The 21,977-nt window shown below is 35.1% G+C and overlaps 1 protein-coding gene and 1 long non-coding RNA gene across 3 annotated transcripts in view; one reads left to right on the forward strand and one right to left on the reverse strand.

Annotated features, from left to right (window-relative positions):
• The window catches only part of LOC147838925 (uncharacterized), a 25,350-nt gene extending 19,121 nt beyond the window's left edge, over window positions 1-6,229 (reverse strand). Inside the window, exon 1 of the long non-coding RNA XR_015520624.1 lies at window positions 5,978-6,229. This is a non-coding gene — a long non-coding RNA (uncharacterized LOC147838925). The remainder of the gene's footprint in view (window positions 1-5,977) is intronic.
• Window positions 1-21,977, forward strand: part of ubtd2 (ubiquitin domain containing 2) — a 65,988-nt gene that overhangs the window by 37,263 nt on the left and 6,748 nt on the right. For both annotated transcript variants that reach the window (NM_001002718.2, XM_087299575.1), the window contains exon 2: window positions 867-1,103. In NM_001002718.2, coding sequence (NP_001002718.2) covers window positions 867-1,103 — 237 coding nt within the window. The remainder of the gene's footprint in view (window positions 1-866; window positions 1,104-21,977) is intronic.

Below are 21,977 nucleotides of genomic sequence, written 5' to 3' on the forward strand. Positions count from 1 at the left end.
AGTTGACCTCCCAAAAATAATTGAGCAGTTTGAACAAAAAGCAAAAATGAAAAATTCAGTGTTGATAGTTAATATAGTAAATAAAAAACAAAATGCTTTAACATTATATCCATACATTACCAATCCGAACTGCTGCTTATTGGTGATTTAACAAAAATATATATTACAATTGTTTTCAAATCACGATTCACGATTTTATCATGAGTCTTTCAAATGTTTGTGGTTTTATTAACATAAAATGCTTTGTTCTAACGACTATCGAAAAGATATATGGCTTAAAGGGGCTAATAATTTTGAGCTTAAAATGGTTCTTAAAAAAATAAAAACTGATTTTATTCTTGCCGAAATAAAACAAATAAGACTTTTTCTAAAAGAAAAAAATATTATCAGACATACTGTGAAAATGTCCTTGCCCTGTTAAACATCATTTGGGAAATATTTTTAAAAGAAAACAAAGTCAAAGGGGGGCTAATAATTCTGACTTCAACTGTATATATAAACTATGCAGCCCTAGCTCGTACTATAACCTGGGGTAAACAAATAACCCTGGGTATTCAAGAAAAAACACTGTGCATTCCCAAAACCCTGGGTTAACGTTCTTATTCGCATATTTGTGGTCACTGTTGCAGTTAAGTCTGTTTATTTGGTAACACTTTGGGGATTTCCTGGGATATTTCTTCTTCATGGATATTTGGAGTTACTGTGTGAGAGCGCCCTCTGGCCTTACTGCAGATCCCAGAGCCGTTTACTTAAAAATGTATGCAGTTTCACCGATTGTTCACAGTTTACCAGAAGAATTTAGACTAAGTATTTTGGGGTAGGAAAAAGGTGGATTGGATCTTGACCTATTTGTCTCTGTTTTGCAGTTGCACTGGGGCGAAACCAGCCCCTGAAGAGAGAGAAGCCTAAATGGAAGAGCGACTACCCAATGACGGATGGGCAACTGCGCAGCAAGCGTGATGAATTCTGGGACACGGCACCGGCTTTTGAAGGCCGCAAGGAAATCTGGGATGCACTTAAAGCGGCTGCCCAGGCCTTTGAGAGCAATGACCACGAACTTGCTCAAGCCATCATTGATGGAGCCAGCATAACATTACCACACGGTAAGAGACACACATTACAGATGCTGCTAGACATGTTTTGATCCAAACCAAACACTTGTCTTGAGAGATTGCACTGTTAGTATGACCAAATAAGGTGTAAGGGCAGGTCAGAACGTAGGGTTAGAAGTCATGGTTTTGTTTTAAGTATGGCAAAAATAATACTTCATTTTTGGATGAACTTTCTCTACAAGGATAATTAAATAGAGAAATGTGCAATAATGTTAAAAAATGGTTTTATTTTGTTGATGTACACTATCTGACAAAAGTCGTGGTGCTATCTAAGTTTTAGGAATAACATATTCATTCATTCATTCATTTTCTTGTCGGCTTAGTCCCTTTATTAATCTGGGGTCGCCACAGCGGAATGAACCGCCAACTTATCCAGGAAGTTTTTTACGCAGCGGATGCCCTTCCAGCCGCAACCCATCTCTGGGAAACATCTACACACACATTCATACACACACTCATACACTATGGACAATTTAGCCACGCGAATGCAGGGAGATTATGCAAACTCCACACAGAAAAGCCAACTGAGCCGAGGATCGAACCTGCGACCCAGCGACCTTCTTGCTGTGAGGCGAACGTGCTACCCACTGCGCCACTTATATAACTTATTAATAAAGTCATCTGGATTGGCAAAGAAAGCCTTCTTGCAGGACTCCTAGAGTTCATCAAGATTCTTTGGATTCATCTATGCCTCCTTCATCTTACCCCAGACATGCTAAATAATGTTTATGTCTGGTAACTGGGCTGGCCAATCTTTGACCGTCTTTGCTTTCAGGAACTTTGATCTGAAGGCTGAAGAATTTGCCCTCTCCTTTGGTTTGTAATGTAATTGGCAGCACAGATGTCTTGATACCCCCATACTGAATGTAACCCCAAACCATGACTTTTCCTTCACCAAACTTGACTGATTTCTCTAAGCATCTTGGGTCCATGTGGGTTCCAATAGGTCTTCTGCAGTGTTTGTGCTGCTTGGGATCCCGTTCAACACATGATTTATCGGAAAAATGTACCTTCTGCCACTTTTCCAAATGATTAACTAGAAGTCAAGTTATTATTTGTTGCTATTACATCTGGGATTGACAACAAGACTTTTGTCAGGTAGTGTATTTAGGTGCACAAAAAAAACAAAAAAAAAAAAACATATGCAGTTTGTAATTAAATATATTGAACGTTTTTAAATGTTCCGTTCAGTAAACTATTACGTTAATAATCAAACCGTAATGTGCAGTAATGATTGGTTACCAATAAATATATATGTAATATAACACTCTTTTGGTTATCATTATTGGGTGGATGGCAAATAAAGGAAATACATTTATCTTTATCATTTCCTTCACCAAATACGGCCAAGATCCACTTTTCAGTAATTACACAATAAAACTGGCATATCACACATGTTGACTGATCAGATTTGAATAGATGTCATGGATCCTTTTCACATTTACAGGCATCTCATCAGTGGAAGTTATCAGAGTTGTGTAAACTTTGAGCACAGTGAATTGGAGAGTACCACAAATTGTATTGTATTCTTATTTGCCCAAATAATAAAAGAGAAACTCCACGATAGCATTTTTATGACTTCCAAAAAAAAAAGGGAAAACAATTGTGTAAGTCACATGTCAGACAGAAAAATAGAACAGCATCAAATTTTGCTCCATGTCCACATTTTCAATTCTTTCTGAAAAAACTCCACACTAAAACGACTGAAAATGCATTCGTTCATGAACTGCACACATAACTTCAATGATTTTAGCTGTGTCATATTAGCCTGGTGTTTATATACTTTCCATCCCACCCAAAATCTTTGCTCTATGTGGGGTGTGTAACGCCAAAGAAAATAGAATACACAAGACATGTCACTCATAGTTTTTATTGGGGAAAAGTGTAACGGTAAATATGGCGAATGAAACCCAGCCTACTAGTACAAGAGCCAATCATCATTTGCTTTATACTGACGATTGTCCGGGGGAGAAGCTCAGATCAGACATGTGCTTATACAGTTTATGTAGTCAACAAACGCAGTGGAATCTGCACTGTTCAAGTGACTCAATTCCAAATTAAAAAAAAAATAATTCTCTCCCATGTGGCACAGATTGAATATTGTCCATGTACGTGTAAGCAGGAACAAATCACATGGATTCCGATTTACTCAAATCAGATTCAGGCCTTGTTCGTAAGTGTAAATTTATCGGATCTGGTTTCTGTGTGGATTTTGCATGTTCTCCCTGCGTTCGCATGGGTTTTCTCCGGTTACTCCGGTTTCCCACAAAGTCCAAAGACATGCAGAACAGGTGAATTGGGTAAGCTAAATTGTCCTTAGTGTATGAGTGTGAATGAGTGTGTATGGATGTTTCCCAAAGATGGGTTGCAGCTTGAAGGACATCCACTGCGTAAAACATTCTGGATAAGTTGGCGATTCATTCAGCTTTGGCGACTCCAGATTAATAAAGGGACTAAGCCAAAAAGAAAATGAATGAATGAATCAGATCTGTGTTCTCGTGTCTGCAGTGTAAGCAGGTAGATCGGATTTTCATCTGTCAATGCGAGTTGCGCATCATTAAAAACCGTAGCGAATGACATCAAGTTTGACACTTTCTTTTCAGAACCGACTTCAGCAGAGTCCCAAACCTTAAATCTCATACACGAGGACTTAAACAGCTTTCATATTGTCATATAGCACAGGTATTTAAGCATGTTAACGAGAACGAGGAAGCGCAATGTCAGCCACGTAACCAATATACAACATAAAACTAGTGCACACATCAAGTGCATAAATCATGCCATGGACATTACATTAAGATGCCTAAAGGTTTAAAAAGCCTATTTATGTCAAAAGAAGATAATGAGAACCTTTTTGTCATAAACTTTAGTAAAACAGCTTGTCAAAAGCTGCGAAAAGATAACATACAGGAATAGAGAAAAGAGCACTCTTTAATTATCAGCTGTTAGTCAGCACCCACTCTTTTTTTTTCTTCTTGGTCATTGCGCCTTTTCCAAGTGCTGTGTGAATGGAGACGATCGGAAAAGATTCACTTTTAAGAGATGATGTAAGCAGGTCATCAAAAAAGTCGGATACAGTTACAAAATTGAAATTGACCATCAAGATCTGCAGTGTAGATGCAGCCTTAGTGAATACTTACTTCACAGACAAAAGAAATATATCCAAATAAAGCTTGAAAAACCTCTAACTCTATTTTTAAATGAACCCACTACCATAGAAAAACAAAAGTTGTCTGGTTTTGTAATCTGCATGAACCAACCCGAGTTAAAGTCCGTCCTGTCAACCGCATATCACATAACAGCAGCAACTACTCAAACGACCACAATCTTGTAAACAAGGAGTCTCTTTTATTTCTGGAGGAGATTCGCCATAAAGACCAAGTTGTGGATTACTTCAAAGAGCAATGCTATCCGTGTGTAGGACGGCCGTAAATGAGGTTGATGTGATGATCTCCTTCCTTACGAATGCGCACCTGAAAAAAATGTGATTTTAGTTTGATTCGAACTTTTAGAAACTAAACTTATGAGACAGTTGTTTAATTTTATAGGTGATTCCAAATATGTAATGTAATTACAAGCTTGATGTTTTAAAGAATTTGATGGTTCCCCATTCAGGCAGAATTCCCAAGCATGCTGCCCTAGACGAGTTTCAAAAAGATTGCCACCAAGTAAAATGACTTGCCGTAAAAGGACTTTGGTAACGCTACTGTCGTCTGCTTTCGCCACTTAACAACAACTTCCAGTAAACATTCCGTGTTCTTTGAAGAGAAGCAATATGGAACATGTAAAAAACAGACATAAATCTTTAATAAAGCTGTTAAAACTGTCAGCACTTGCTTTACGATGTCTTCCACCATGTTAGCTGAATTGGTTACATGACTAAAATGAAAAGCCTCTATTTTCACAATCCACACTACAACACGAAAATGGTGCTTTTAAATTCATCCACTTTGGACAGAGCTTTAAAAAAAAAAGATACATTTTTGTTTCTTAAAAATGCTGTCTCAGTGTGGACGGAGGCTAAAACGGAGAGAAAAATTAGCATTTTTAAACCAAAGGTATTAGTGTGGCCATGACCTTACTGTTGCACCCATATTACAAACACCTCTCATAAGCGGTAATTTGTTTTTTTTCGTATTTTAATGAAGAAAGATGAAATAATACAAAGTATAGCTTTATAAATGTACAGTGCTTCCCACACAGACTTTACTTGGGTGGGCCGCCCAGATATATTTCGTGGCAGATTTTTAATTTTTTTCTTATTATTATCATCCTTTTACACTTTTTTTTTGTTTCCGCCCAATATCAGCAAACATCTGTAATCGATTTAATAGTTGAAAATCTTCTTTCGTTTTCATGTTTCATTCTGTGCGTGAGAAACTGTCAGCACTCCCACAGACAGTCTCGAGTGCTCTGCAGTCTTACAGATGTGCTCCAATCAATTTTTTTCCCTACCGCAAGATACTTAGTGTAAATTTGTTTAGCCGTGGTTTCAAAATCTCCTAAAATGTCAGAGATTCGGTTTTCTCTTTCTAAAGCTGTCATTTGTTAAATGCGTTTTTGCATTACCTTTTAAGGGTGCTTTCACACTAGCACTTTTGGCCCGCACCCGGGTTTGTTTGACGTCATAGTGTGGTACGTTTAGCTAGTGTGAACGTGTCTTCTGAACTCAGGCGCACACGTAAACCGCACCCAAGTCCACCTGAATGAGGTGGTCTGGGGCACAGTTCTTGAAAACTCTGGTACGGTTCACTTCTGATGTGAATGCAATCGTACCAAATAACAGAGATGAACTGCTTACTGTACAACAAACTATTATCATAACGTTCATTCGTGTGTGTGTGTCTGTGTGTTACGTTTCGTACCTTGGTGACACACAGGACTGAGCCAGGGCAAACACAGTGATACACAGTGATGTCTGCTTGTCTCCTCCAAAAACAGCTTCTGCAGACACTGTGTGATGTTCTGAATGTTTATAATATTTTTGCGGCAGATGGACGCGACTCGCTTTCTGTATGTCCAAAACCAAAAGCTTCAGCAAAAGCAGAATGACCGCGATGTGCTGATGTCTTTCCATTTCGCACTTGCTTTCGTCACCGTCACCTAGCAACGGCTGTAAACAAAACAGCACCTCGATGACACAAGCGTACGTTCAGAAGGAAAAAAGACAATGTGAACACAAACAACTGAGGAGGTATCTAGGGAGGACAATCGAACTTGGGTACAGTCCAATCAATTGAACCAAGTGTAAAAGCACCCTTACTTACGCATACTATCGCTTGGCTTTGCAGCTCACAGCATAACAACAGTCGTGCGAGCAAAACATTTAATTATTATACTATATAATATATAAAGCTTTATTATATTCTCGATGAGGACTAAATGGCCGTTATAAACTGTATAAACGGTATAAACTAAATAATTGTTCTAATTGTTTTAGAGATATTGTCTGTTTTTGTTTCTTTTTCTGTCATTTATTTCTCATTTATTGTATATTTTATTAATTTGATGATGTCAATATGTTACATAGGTTATTTTATTTACATATCTAAAATGCGTTGACATTTAAGTTTGCTTTGAACTTGAAAGAAAGAGAGAAGCAGATTTGACCTGTCAGTCAGTGGGTGCACATGGCTCCTTAATAGTATAAGAGAAATAATGGATTTCTTTTTTATTTCAACAGTCATTTTTATACTTTAACCCATTATAAAAAAGAAACAGTATATAATAAATAGAATTTCATTTCATTTTCTTTTCGGCTTAGTCCATTTATTCATTTGGGGTCACCATTTTGGAATGAATAGCCAACTTATCCAGCACATGTTTTTACGCAGTGGATGCCCTTCCAGCCACAACCCATTTCTGGGAAACATCCATACACACTCATTTACACTTATACACTACAGACAATTTATCCTACCCAATTCACCTGTTCTGCATGTCTTTGGACTGTGGGGGAAACCGGAGCACCCGGAGGAAACCCACGCAAATGCAGGGAGAACATACAAACTCCACACAGAAACGCCAACCGACCCAGCCGAGGCTCGAACCAGCGACCTTCTTGCTGTGAGGCGACAGCACTACCTACTGTACTACTGCGTCACCACGAATATAAATATTGTTAAAGATTTTATTGTTTTTTGTTGTCAACTTAAAAACAATAAAATGACTCATATAGTCAACTCATATAGTCTACTATTTATGTGATGTGGGTAAATGGCGTGTTTCAATCCAGCTACCACTGCAAATAGATTTCGAACCTGTGGCAAGCACGCATGTACATTATAATAAAGTATGAAGATGCTGTTGACTGTTAAATGCATCATAAAGATAAATAGATGAATGAGCAAAAATTGAATGAATTGTTTATGTATTTAGCTGGACAAAAAAAAAATCTTTTGATGCAGTCTGAATATTAAACATTTTTAAATGTAAGATATTTAACAAAAAAATTAAATGTATTCATAAAATTATACAATTTTATATTTGGTAGTCCTTTTAAGCATGTTACTCAAGGTTTTTGTAAGTTTTCAGTAAGACAGAGAGAAATAATGCTTCATTTTGGACAAACTTTCTCTATAGAGAGAATTAAATAGAGAAATGGCCAAGAATTTAATGGTGAATGGTTTTACTTCATTTATGTTTTTAGCTGGACCAAAAAAAAAAAAAAAATGCAGTTCATAATTAAATATATTGAACTTTTTTAACTGTAAAATATTTCAAATATTTAATCAAAAATATTGGATTATTCTCAAAATAATACTAAATTATATTTGATAGTTCTGTGAAGCATGTCACTCAAGGTTTTTGTAAGTTTTCGATTTGATAGAGAGAAATAATAATCAATTTTTGCATGAACTTCGAAGAATTAAATAAAGAAATGAGCTTAAAAATAATAAAATGGTTTTATTTCATTTATGTATTTACCTGGACAATATATATATATATATATATATATATATATATATATATATATATATATATATATATATATATATATATATATATATATATATATATATATACATACATTTATATATATCAAATGCAGTTTATAATTAAATATATTGAACTCTTTTATATGTAAAATATTTCAAATATTTAATCAAAAATTTTGAATTATTCTTAAAATAATACAAAAAAAAAAAAAACATGTTGCTCAAGGTTTTTGTAAGTTTGTTATAAAACTTAATTTTTGCATGAACTAGGGAGAATTAAATAGAGAAATGGCCAAGAATTTAATAAAATGTTTTTATTTAGTTCATGGATTTAGCTGGACCGAAAAAAATACAGATGCAGGTTATAAGTAAATATATTGACCACTTTTAAATGTAAAATATTTCAAGTACTTAATCAAAAATTTTTAATTATTCTCAAATGAATACCAAAACCTTGTGCAACATGCTTAACAGGACTACCAAATATAATTTAGTAGGTTTTCAGTGTGGCAGTATGGCAAATACTTAATTTTTGGATAAACCTTCTCTACAGGGATAATTAAATAAAGAAATGAAAAAATATTTAATGAAATGGTTTTATGTATTTAGCTGCACTAAAAAAGATATCACATGCAGTTTTTGTAGTTTTATAAATAGTTTTTTTTTTTTTTTAGATATAAAATATTAAAATGACTTAACCAAAAATGTCAAATTATTCTCAAAATAATATAAAAACCTTGAGCAACATGATTAACAGGACTACCAAATGAAGATTTTGGCTGGATGGAAATCATGTGGCATCCTGTTTGATCCTTTGTGCTTGCTTTGAACTTAGAACAAAAGCTTGGTGCAAACTGCCTTAAGGTAAAATATGTAGTAAAATGTAGTAAAATATATAGTTGTATGATAATGTTATATGACATACAGAAATAGGGCTGCTTGCTGAATAAATGTTGCTTTTTCTTTTTAGATGATGATTGACGTTATTGCTGACTGATGTTAGCCAAGTTGGGTACTTTAGGTACTGTAGATTTGCATTATTATTTTAACCATTTGCCAAACTATTTTATCCAGTGCAACTTTCAAATGGGAACCATAGAATTAATCATAATCAACACAACAAAAGAACAAAAAATAAAGTAAAAAAAAAAAATTAAGAACAGATAAAAGACACTGTGAGAAAATAGTAAGTATATCACACTACAATAGAGTATTTTAATAGTGTACTAAATTAATTTTTCCAAACAATGTGGATATTTGAAAGCACCAAAACAAACATGCCAGTAACTCAGCAGCGCCCCGTTCTTCGTTGCTCGCTTAAATGATCCAAGGTGATTTGGCAGATCCTGGATCTTTTAATCTTGATAACTGATCTCTGGCTGATTTGGTTCTTTAAACAAGTCCACGAATCAGATTAAAATGTCTGCATGAACTGATCTGAGATCCCTGCGTGTGTTATGAAGAACCGATCTATCGATCCTTGAAATCATGATCAGCAATGCTACGATTGGCTGACGGCACAGCAGCATAATGACATCATCTGATTAATAGTCAATTATCCATGTGAGCAAAATTACACAACATTTGTAATAAACTGTTTGTTAATATGATATACAATAACTTGACACTTTTGTTGAGGGTTACATGCTTTACACTTTCATGATTCAAGAGTATTTAGCAATTTATTTAGTTTTATTTTACTTTTAGAGCAAATTTTCTTTATTATTGTAGCCTAGGCCTATTTACGTTTCTGAATAAATGGCTGTTTAAATTAATTTTGCTTAAAAAAAGCATTTTTATATTGTAATGGTGTCATATAAGCTGTCAAAATGTGTGCATGACTGCATTATTATTTCTCTCCTTTAAAAAAAAAAATAATATTGTGCATGTCTATTATCATACACTAATTGTACTTAAACTGGGTCAGTGTTTGTGTCTAAAAAGTCCATATTAATAAATGTTCTCTTTGAAGCCCTTGGGGAGAGAACACCACCGTGACAGTTTTTGTAGGCTTTTTTTATTTCAGACTTTCTATTTTATATACACTACCCACCAAAAGTTTGGGATCAGTAAGATTTTTAAATAATTTAAAAGAAGCTTCTCCTGCTCACCAAGGCTGCATTTATTTAATCAAAAATACAGAATAAATTGTAAAATAGTGAGATGTTTTTGCACTATAACTGTTCAAATGTAGTTTATAATTTAACTTAATCATTTATTCCAGGGATTTTAATGATGAATTTTAGCTTCATTACTCTTCAGCCTCACAATCCTTCAGAAAACACTTTCATATTAATCATTATTGTTGTTATTATTTTTAATGGTAATAGAAATAAAATAAATAATGACTGGAGTAATACTTTTCATTTGAAACTACATGCTCTAAGTAATAAATAAATATTTAATAAATAAGTATTAAATAAATTTTGTTTTACATTCATGCCTTTTTAATTGTTTATATATATGTGTGTGTGTATATATATATATATATATATATATATATATATATATATATATATATATATATATATATATAAACACACACACACACACACACACACACATATATATATATATATATATATATATATATATATATATATATATATATATATATATATATATATATATATATATATATACGCACGCAAATATTGTGATCCATTCGCAAATAGTGCACTTTATTCGTGCATGTGTCTGGTGTGAACACAAACCGTCAAACTGCAATCTCAGTGTGGATGGAAGGCAGAAACATTCATTCATTCATTTCCCTCAGCTTAGTCCTTTATTAACCGCAAACTATTCTGGCATACGTTTTACACAGTAGATGCCCTGCAGCTGCAACCCAGTACGCCCAATTTAGTTTGCCCAATTCACCTACAGCGCATGGCTTTGGGCTGGGGGAAACCAGATCACCTGGAGGAAACCCACGCCAACACGGGGAGTACACACAATTCCACACAAAAACAACAACTTGAACCAGCGACTTTCTTGCTGATAAGTGTTAGTGCTAACCAGCATGCATCATCACCGTCTTGTGAAAAGGCTCCATTGGTTTAGATGGAAGTGCAATTCCCAGTGTTCCTCCATGTGGTTTTCCTTCTTTGTGTACTTTAGTCTGTGTGCAGCTGGAGATTCTTGCAGGCAGTTGTCAGCGTCTCCTGAGAGTCAGGCTGCCTGGTGACAGTATGGGGGAAAAATTACGCTGTTACCAGGCTGCAGTTGAACTCTCCAGTAAGATTCATGTAGATTCAATCAATCCCTTCCTGTGAGTCAAAACATACTTTCCCTCCTAGTCATTCCCATTTTTTCCACCTTGTAAAATTAGGTTGTATTAGTTGAGCAGTATTAGTTGAAGGATGTTTTTTCAAATAAAGAATTATGAACACATTAACCTATGACCTTCATTTAGTGCCATACCTGGTAATTAAGATATGGGTGAGTGTTGGTTTTTCAGCTGTGCAGTCGACGGAAGTGGAGACAAAATTATAACCTTTAATCATTCATTTTCATTTTCTGGCTAGTCTTTCAGAGGTCACCACAGTGGAATGAACTGCCAGCTAATCCAGCATATGTTTTACGCAGTGGATTCCCTTTTAGCTGCAACCCAGTACTGGGAAACATCCATAGAAACATCCACACACTGATACACTACGCAAATTTATTTTATTTAATTCACTTATACTGGATGTCTTTGGACAGTTTGTTTTACTAGATATTTTTCAAGACACTTCTATACAGCTTAAAGTGGCATTTAAAGGCTAAACTAGGTTAATTAGGTTAACTAGGCAGGTTAGGGTAATTAGGCAAGTTATTGTATAACGATGGCTTGTTCTGTAGACTATCAAAAAATATGTAACTTAAATAAACTTGAACTATATATATATATATATATATATATATATATATATATATATATATATATATATATATATATATATATATATATATATATATATATATTAGGGCTAAACTATATGGCAAAAATTTATCACGATATATTTCTTAATTTCGGTCTATACGATATAATTCCAATATCGATATGGACACAATTAAAAAGCTAGGAAAAAACTGCCAAAACACATACAATAGATGTCTGTACCTACAAATGTCTGCAAACTGGATTTGCAAAGTCTTTAATACTTCCAGGCTCTTATATATATTTTTTTAATTAAAAAAGTACAAAAAAATTTGTTCACTTTTTATTTGTATTTAGCCTTTACAAAGTATTTTCACACATGGCTGCTTTTCATCTAGAACGTCCTTTAAGGGTTTATCTGTCTATTTATATTTGTGTATAATTATCTAATTAAATTAAAAGGTTTACCATAAAATAGTTCTTATATATTTTATATAGTCTACTCTATTTATATATTTGAAAATACATACGTTATTTAGTGGGCCACTATGTCATTATTTATTTTCGCTGCTCACTGTGCACGAAACAATTAACACCAACCAATGAGACTAATTGTAAACGTAACGTGTGTGTGTGTGTGTGTGTGTGTGTGTGTGTGTGTGTGTGTGTGTGTGTGTGTGTGTGTGTGTGTGTGTGTGTGTGTGTGTGTGTGTGCATAGACATTGCACTCAGCCAGTGCTGCTAGATTGGACGGTTTCGAATTTGATTGGGCGGTTGTTTTAGCATTTCAGCAGGTTTTGAATAGTTTTGGGGCTGAAATCAGTCAACAACATCTGGCAACACTGCACATAGCTTTGCTTGCTCTCTCTCTCACACATACACACACATGCAGGTATTCACCACGCACAAGTTACGCAAAACACGAATATCTGACAATTCCCGGAGCAAGATCCGGCTCAGATTAAGCACTGCCGCAAACAGTTTATTCGCCGTACTTAGCATTCGTGCCTTTTAGCTATTTGTGAAGGTTTGCAGTTTATGCTGGAGCTCCTTGCACGCCTTCTTTCGGCTTTCGCCCAGCTTGTACTTTGCTGCAAAAGCTGCATGGTGGGTTCTTTACTTGTGGAAGCTTGTTCATACTCATCTGTGTTCAGGGCTCTCATTTTGTAGCTTAAACTTTCTGCGACGAAGCGAACTGCTGAGCGCTGGCAGCTGCATGTCTGTGATATTGGTCATCACGCAAGTGACATGATCACGCTCTTTACGGCTGAGCTCTGAAAGGCATTCAGTGACAAATGATACAATGTAATGATACAATCTTATATATAATCAAATATATATATATATATATATATATATATATATATATATATATATATATATATATATATATATATATGCCATGATGACAGTAAATAACATTTTACTAGATATCATGAGCTCACGAGCACCACCAGTGTTCTCAAATACATTATGAACACAGTAAGTACGATTTATTTATTTTTTGATGCAAGTACATAGTAGTTAAGGACACTTAATATAAAGTGGAACCAAATGTTTATTAAAAAAAATTCAAAACTGCTTTGATTCTAGCCAAAATAAAACAAATAAGACTTTCTCCAGAGGAAAAATATCAGACATACTGTGAATATGTCGTTGCTCTGTTTAAACATCATTTCAGAAATATTTAAAAAAGAAAAATAATATATATATATGAGCAATATCATATATAATAATATATATATATGAGCAGTATCACACGAGTAGCAGTGCGATATGGCTGTATATCGTCACTGGTGGGAGGCGTGCATGCCTTAATGCCCCCAACAGTGCTGATGAGGACTAGCATAGGTAGGAAGGTTAAACAACATCCTTTTTGTTGAGCTCAGAACCACCTAAGAAAAAAATGAAGAGGATCAAGTAGTATTCAGAACATACACTTTATCTCACACTACATTTTTTTTGGCAAGTTAGGGTACTTCTTTGAGTGATTTAGGCATGGGATGATAACCGTGTTCAAGGTATACCGCGGTTTGGAAAAGTCAAGGTTTTAAAGGTTTTCTGCTATACCGTTCCTATGGTATGAGTAAGATTTTTTAAATTTTTGTTGTTGTTTTTTTAGGACAACAGTATCTACATCAGAAAATATCTCCAAAGATGTCATTTTAAATGGTAAAGAAATCAGTGTTTTTGAAACAAATGAAGACAACAGAAGTCAATAATTAAATTATTCAGTTTGACGTGTTTACTGTTCCAAAACATTTTAAATATTTCCTAAATTAAAATATATTGTATACAAAGGGGACAAAAGGTTTTGTTTTTTCCACAAACATTTAAAAAGAATATATTTTAAAGTAGTAATCTCAATACCGTAATACTGTGAAACCTGATATTTATATCCAAGGTTATCATACCGTCAGAATCTTATACCACCCCATGCCTAATGATTATTTTCATTTATTTATTTTTCACAACTGGATTATTAATAAACCATAAAAAAACAACGATACAAAATCAACATAAAGACATTTCACACATTTTTATGACTACTGTCACATTTTTCCTTTATTATTAAAAATAAAACAGTCCCGAGTTAATTTGTTATAAATGCCAATACTAGTGTTCATTTTACAGCTATGTATTTTTAAATGAGGTCACAAATCTTACCCCACAGTGGGCTTTTGAAAGCATAAAACCCCTGAACACCGCAGGACTAGGTGATGTAAAGCAGTAGTTTGTTGCAAGAGACATTTTCACCAGTGTAGTCATAGTTTGCATCAGCAGTTTAAGCAGCGGGAGAAATTCCATCCACAGAGCTTTTTCGGGGAGGGGGTTCTAGCAGTGCTCTGCATGTCTGCATCAGGCCTGTGGTTGCTTGTCATGCACTGCACTCATGCAGGTGTATTTATAGCCCGGAGATTCACCAAGCGAAAAGGTCACAGATCGTAACTGTCCTCCACTTTCTCTTAACCTCCAGCCTGAGTAAACCGTAGTGGTTTTACGCCGTTCTTTTTGCTCTTTTTGAATGCATGTGGTCAGGTTTATATGAAGAGCCATGCCATTTGGAGTTTGGAGGGTTCGTCAGCGGCATTTTTATTTATTTTTTATTGCTGTTCACCTTTTATGGAACTGAATCACATTGTTCACATGCCTACAGAGCGAGAGTTTGGAATTTCAGTTTTCTAGGCCTTCTTGAATGGGTTTAACTGGGACATTAGTCTTTCAGCACCGTAGGGCTTCTGAACTGTAACTGCTGATCTCATCTTCTTTCTGTAAGTCAGATAGTGTAAATAAAGATCTGCATAACCTAGTTTTATCCTCAGAGAGTCAACTGCTGCTTTTCAGATTGAATTAAAAGTGTGTTCTTTGTCAGCGTGTTTGTTTGTGTGTTATACAGTCGAAGGCAAATTATTAGCCCTTAGTGTAAATTTGCTATGGACCCCTTTTAAATTCCCGGGTATCTTAGCAGTGGAAGTCATCAAAGTTGAGTGAACTTAGAGCACAGTGAATAGGAGAGTACAACAATTTTTTTTTTTTTACAGATAGATAAACTTTTTAAAAGATAAACTTCAGGTTGGTGTTATCAAGACTTTCAGAAAAAGGAAAAATCGTGTGAGATTGAAAACGGCAGCCAGAAGAGAGAACAACATCAAATGAACTGTCCTGCCCCCATACACTCTGCATTACAAATGCCTCACTTTTTTTTTTGTAATGTAATGCAAAGATTAAATAATATACATATATGCAAATACACTACCTGACAAAAAATCTTGTCATTGATTCCAGTTGTAATAGCAACAAATAATAACTTGACTTCTTGTTGATCATTAGGAAAAATGGCAGAAGGTACATTTTTTTTCAGATAAATTATCTGTTGAACTGCATACCACTCATCACAAATACTGCAGGAGACCTATTGGAACCCAGGATTGGCCAGCTTAGTCACCAGACATGAACATTATTGAGCATGTCTGGGGTAAGATGTAGGAGGCATTGAAGATGAATCCAAAAAATTTTGATGAACTCTGAGAGTCCTGCAAGAAGGCTTTCTTTGACATTCCAGATGACTTTATTAATAAGTTATTTGTATTCATGCAGTCGTGTAAGCTCATGGGGGTCATAAAATATTAATGTATTTTCACTGCACCATAACTTTATATTCTATACTGTACATTATTTTTGTTAAGTGACAAGACTTTTGTCTAAAAGTCCGACCTTACTGTTCTAATTAAATAATTAAAAATCAAGGCATGGTCATATTTTATTTTGGTTAAATACGTGTAATCTAGAGGCCTTTGCCTTTCATATAAGCCACTTCTGATATTAAATGATCAACTAGAAGTCAAGTTATTATTTTTTGTTCCTAACTTGGATAGGTGACAAGACTTTTGTCAGGTGGTGTAAATGTTCATACATAAAAAAAAAAAAAATTAAATACTTTCAAGGATTTAAGATGCTGATGAATGTTAAATGCATCATAACCATTTTGTAAAAAGGGTCCATTATGTTTTTTTCTTATGTAGAACATCTTATTTTTTTAGTTTGGCTAGTTAATGTTTTAAATCACACCTCTTGTGAATTAAGTAGTCAAATATTATGAATTTAGTAAAACAATTATGTTTAAAATGTGTTGAAAAAAATCTCTCCATTAATCGAAAATATTTGTATTGGTAAATATTTGAAAAAGAATAAAAATCTCTCAAGGGGGGTGTAAATTTATCTAAATATTTATTCGCTTACTATAATTGAATATGAAAAAAAAAAACTACAAAACTATTATGAAACTTCTGCAGTTAAACAAACAACAACAAAACATTAAATGTGTAATATCCTATGCACATTTTCGTACATACGTTACATTTTGTCTTTGAAGCCTAAATTAAATCTAATCTGAACTAAAGCTATTAATACAGGAAATCTGAACATTATCAAAAAAATAAGATAAGGTTTGACAGTCTAATCATTCTTACATGTTGTTCATGTTGTTTAATCTATATATATATATATATATATATATATATATATATATATATATATATATATATATATATATATATATATATATATATATATATATAGATTAATCTATTTATATATTGTTTAATCTCTCTCTCTCTCTCTCTCTATATATATATATATATATATATATTTACATATACACATACACACATACACATACACACAATCTATATATATATATATATATATATATATATATATATATATATATATATATATATATATATATATATATATATATATATATATATATATATATATGTGTGTGTGTGTGTGTGTGTGTGTGTGTGTGTGTGTGTGTATGTATTTATACAACAGTTCTGTCTGGTTCTCTGATTGACTGATAGCCGTGATATATTTAAGTACAGTAATATCAGCACCCGTACAGCCTCTTTAACTGTCAGCTTATGATTTGAATCTGGAAGAAAGTAGTTCCTCATAAAAAGGGTTTTTGAGACTCTCCTTGTTTGAATTTGTTTTTATATACACAAGTATGCCGACAAACTGTTGTATAAATGCAATATCACACTCGTAGCAGTGCGATATGGCTGTATATCGACACTGGTGGGGGCACCAAGGCTATCAGCCTGCGGCCACGTGCCAACGCACGCCTCCCACCAGTGCCGATATACAGCCTTATTGCACTGCTACTCGTGTGATATTGCTCACACACACACACACACACACACACATATATATATATATATATATATATATATATATATATATATATATATATATATATATATATATGTGTGTGTGTGTGTGTGTGTGTGTGTGTGTGTGTGTATGTGTATATATATATATATATATATATATATATATATATACTATTTGTTTATTTATTTACTATACAGTTGAAGTCAGAATTACTAGCCCCCCTTTTATTTATTTATTTATTTTTTATAGATATATTTCTGAATATGATGTTTAAACAGAGCAAAGACGTTTTCACAGTCTGATATTTTTCCTCTGGAGAAAGTCTTATTTGTTTTATTTTGGCTAGAATCAAAGCAGTTTTGAATTTTTTTAATAAACATTTGGTTCCACTTTATATTAAGTGTCCTTAACTACTATGTACTTGCATCAAGAAATAAATAAATCGTACTTACTGTGTTCATAATGTATTTGAGAACACTGGTGGTGCTTGTGAGCTCGTGATATCTAGTCAAATATTATTTACTGTCATCATGGCAAAGATAAAATAAATTGGTTGTTAGAAATGAGTTATTAAAACTATTATGTTTAGAAATGTGTTGAAAAAAAATCTTCTCTCTGTTTAATAGAAAAAAGGGGGAAAATAAACGGGGGCTAATAATTCTGACTTCAACTGTGTGTATATAAAAATATTCCTTTAATCCATACTACAAGAGGATCTTTGAGTCTCTTTCCATTTTAAAGCAATAACACACTCCACCTGGAGTAAAATTCTATTAGTTTGTGTTTGTGTGAATTATTAAAAAAAGTTATATAATTCTTTCCATTTACTAGCAGTACAAACACTTAATGTTTAGTATTCACTACTGAATTTAGTAAATTCCAAAGAAGCGACTAATGACTTTGTCTTCAACTACAGTAGCGGTACTTGAAAACTTTGAAAACAGTAGAATATTACAAATTCCTAATACGCAGTAAGTTACTGTAAATGTTTTAAAATGAGCCATAAGGCAGTGCATACTACACTAGTGAACTTTAAAGAATGTACGTGGTGGTTTACTGGGCATTTTTGCTGTAAATTACTTTAAAACAGCAACAAAGTCTATTGGTCTAGCTTTTATATTAAACAATATTTTGATTATTTCAGGATTTGGAATGACTTCCTGTATTGTCTGTTTCCACTACTACTGTACTACTACTACTACTTCTAATAATAATAATTGTCACTACTTTTACTATTGATCTCTTTACAAATACGTTGATCTGTCATTGGAAATGGCTATAGATGCCAACTATAAAGATCAAACAAATATCTGTATAGTCTACAATATGTGGCAGACCATGAGGCGAAAGTCTCTCACGAGGCTCTTGAAACAGGGACAGTTACCAGTTTTGACTGAGAGCCAAGAAACAGCCTCTGAAGCATCTCTTGAACATTATTGACTCTCTCAGGCTGTACACCTGCCTATATGCGTTTGTCAAAGACACATTAATAGGATGAGAGCGGTACTTAAGTCTGCGCCTGAATGGGGAAAGAGCCTCTCAGGCTGGAGGGAATCATATGTCAGTGTCTTCTCGCCTCCTTATAGCCTGGTTTGGACTTTTTTTTTTTTTTTTTGAGTGACACAACTAGGGCATGGAGACCCTCATGTCATGGTGAATGCAGATTTTTAATCTCTTTAGGGAAGCTTTTCTGGGTCCACTAGGTCTTGGTGATAGTCATTTATTCATTGTCCTTCGGTTTAGTCCCTTAATAAACAGGGATTAACACAGTGGAATGAACCACAAGCATATGCGACTAACAGCAGTTAAGTGACAAGTGAGCGTTCTACGCGAGCAACAGCGACTGTTGGCAACACGACAGAGTTGAGTATCCTTCAACTTTATGTAAATGAAGAGTGACTTTCTTGGGCGACAGCAAATAAGAGCACCAGTAGAGCTCAAGTGATCTCCACTTAGCTCGCTCAGAGGCTGGTTGTATTCTCCTGCTGTGAACCAAAAACACAGTGTTTGCAGCAGGTCCCCACCCAAAGTGACAGGCAGCTACAAAGTCGCTGCTACTGTGAATGTGGCATTATGCAGCAGATGCCCTTCCAGCAGCAACCCAGTATTGGGAAACACCCATACATTCACACACAAACATTTATATACTATGGTAGGGCTGGGCTATAAAATCAGTATTTATTGAGAGAACACCGTTGTCAATATTGATTAAAACAAAGTTCGATATGAATTTTTGTTATGAAGCGTTATAGTTTTATTAAAATGTGGCTGCTGAGCGGACGCCTTGGAAGGAATGCCAATAAGTTTAGAGTGTAGATGCGCATTTGGTGTGCAAGCAGCGAATATGTGACGCCGTGCATATTCCTGGTACACCTTGTTTTTTTGTGATTTTTACATGTGAGTGTTTATTGATTTTACATGTGGCCACAGCATCCTTACAATTTTCCTTCAATAAACAAAACAAAATCCACTCCTCAAACCTCCCAACCCACCCGGAAAAACACCCACTCCATCCCCCAGCAGTGCCAGAGTCCATGCCATCCCACAAATAGCATTGCAATCAAGACAAATAATACAGTGGCAGTGGCGCAGTAGGTAGTGCTGTCGCCTCACAGCAAGAAGGTTGCTGGGTCGCTGGTTCAAACCTCGGCTCAGTTGGCGTTTCTGTGTGGAGTTTGCATGTTCTCCCTGCCTTCGTGTGGGTTTCCTCCGGGTGCTGCGGTTTCCCCCACAGTCCAAAGACATGCGGTACAGGTGAATTGGGTAAGCTAAATTGTCCATAGTGTATGAGTGTGTATGTGAATGTGAGTGTGGATGTTTCCCAGAGATGGGTTGCAGCTGGAAGGGCATCCGCTGCGTAAAAACTTGCTGGATGAGTTGGCAGTTCATTCCGCTGTGGCGACCCCGGATTAATAATAAAGGGACTAAGCCAACAAGAAAATGAATGAATGAACCTTTCATAGGACAACACTGCAGAATGAAAAGTAGTCAGTATAAAAGTGTTTATAGCAGTGTAAATTTATTGTCCTCTCAAAATAACTACAAATACAGCCAATAATAGCTGAACCCCTGGCAACAAAAATGAGTAAACCCCTAAGTGAAAATGTCAAAATTGAGCACAATTAGTCATTTTTCTTCCCCTGTGTCATGTAATTCATAAGTGTTACACTGTCTCTGGTATCCACAGATAGCAGGGGAGTCAAATTTGGTATAAAAGCTCTTCCACTCTCTCAACCAGGCCACTGAAGTTCAACATGGCACCTCATGGCAAACAACTCTCAGAAGACATGAAAAACAAATTGTTGCCTTACATAAAGATGGCCTAGGCTATAAAACGATAGCCAACGCTCTGAAAATGTGCTGCAGCACAGTGGCCCAGACCATTCAGTGCTTTAAGAGGACAGGTTTTTCCCAGAACAGGCCTCGCCATGGTCAGCCAAAGAAGCTGAGTACACGTTCTCAGCGTCACATCCAAAGATTGTCTTTAAAAAACAGACAGATGAGTGCTTCCAGCATTACTGCAGAGATTGAATCTATGGGAGGTCAGTCATTAGTGCTCAGATCGTACGCCGCACACTGCATCAAATTAGTCTGCATGATTGTGGTCCTCGAAGAAAAACTCTTCTAAAGACGATGCAAGAAAGCTTGCAAACAATTTGCTGTAGACATGCAAACTAAGGACCAGGATTACTGGTCTCAGACCAAAATAAACCCATTTGGTTCAGATGGTGTCAAGTCTGTGTGGCAGCAACCAGGTGGGGAGTACAAAGACATGTGTGTCTTGCCTACCATTTAACATGATGGTTGGAGTGCCATGTTCTGGGGCTGCATGAGTGCTGCTGGCATTGGGGAGCTACATTTTATTGTGGGAAACATGAATTCTAACATGTTCTGTGACATACTGAAGCAGTTCTTTCAGGAAACTGGACTGCAAAGCAGTGTTCCAGTATGATAATTACCCCAAACACACCTCCAGGATAACCACTGGCTTGCTAAAGAGGCTGAGGGTAAAGGTGATGGACTGGCCAAGCATGTCTCCAGACATAAACCCCATAGAACACCTCTGCGGCATTCTGAAAAGGAAGGTTGAGGAGCACAAGGTGTCAAATGTCCACCACCTCCATGCATGATGTTGTAATGGAGGAGTGGAAGAGAATTTCAGTGGCAACATGTGAAGCTCTGGGAAACTCCATGCCCAAAATAATTAAAATCATGCTGGAAAATGATGATGGACACAAAATATTGACATTTCACATTTTCACTTAGGGGTGTTCTCACTTTTGTTGCCAGGGGTTCAGCTATTATTGGCTATATTTGTAGTTATTTTAAGAGGACAATAAATTTACACTGCTATACACACTTTACACTGACTACTATTCATTGTGTCAA

This window comes from Danio rerio, chromosome 21 (assembly GCF_052040795.2).
Source record: "Danio rerio strain M-AB ecotype USA chromosome 21, GRCz13ab, whole genome shotgun sequence".
Taxonomy (NCBI): Eukaryota; Metazoa; Chordata; class Actinopteri; order Cypriniformes; family Danionidae; genus Danio; species Danio rerio.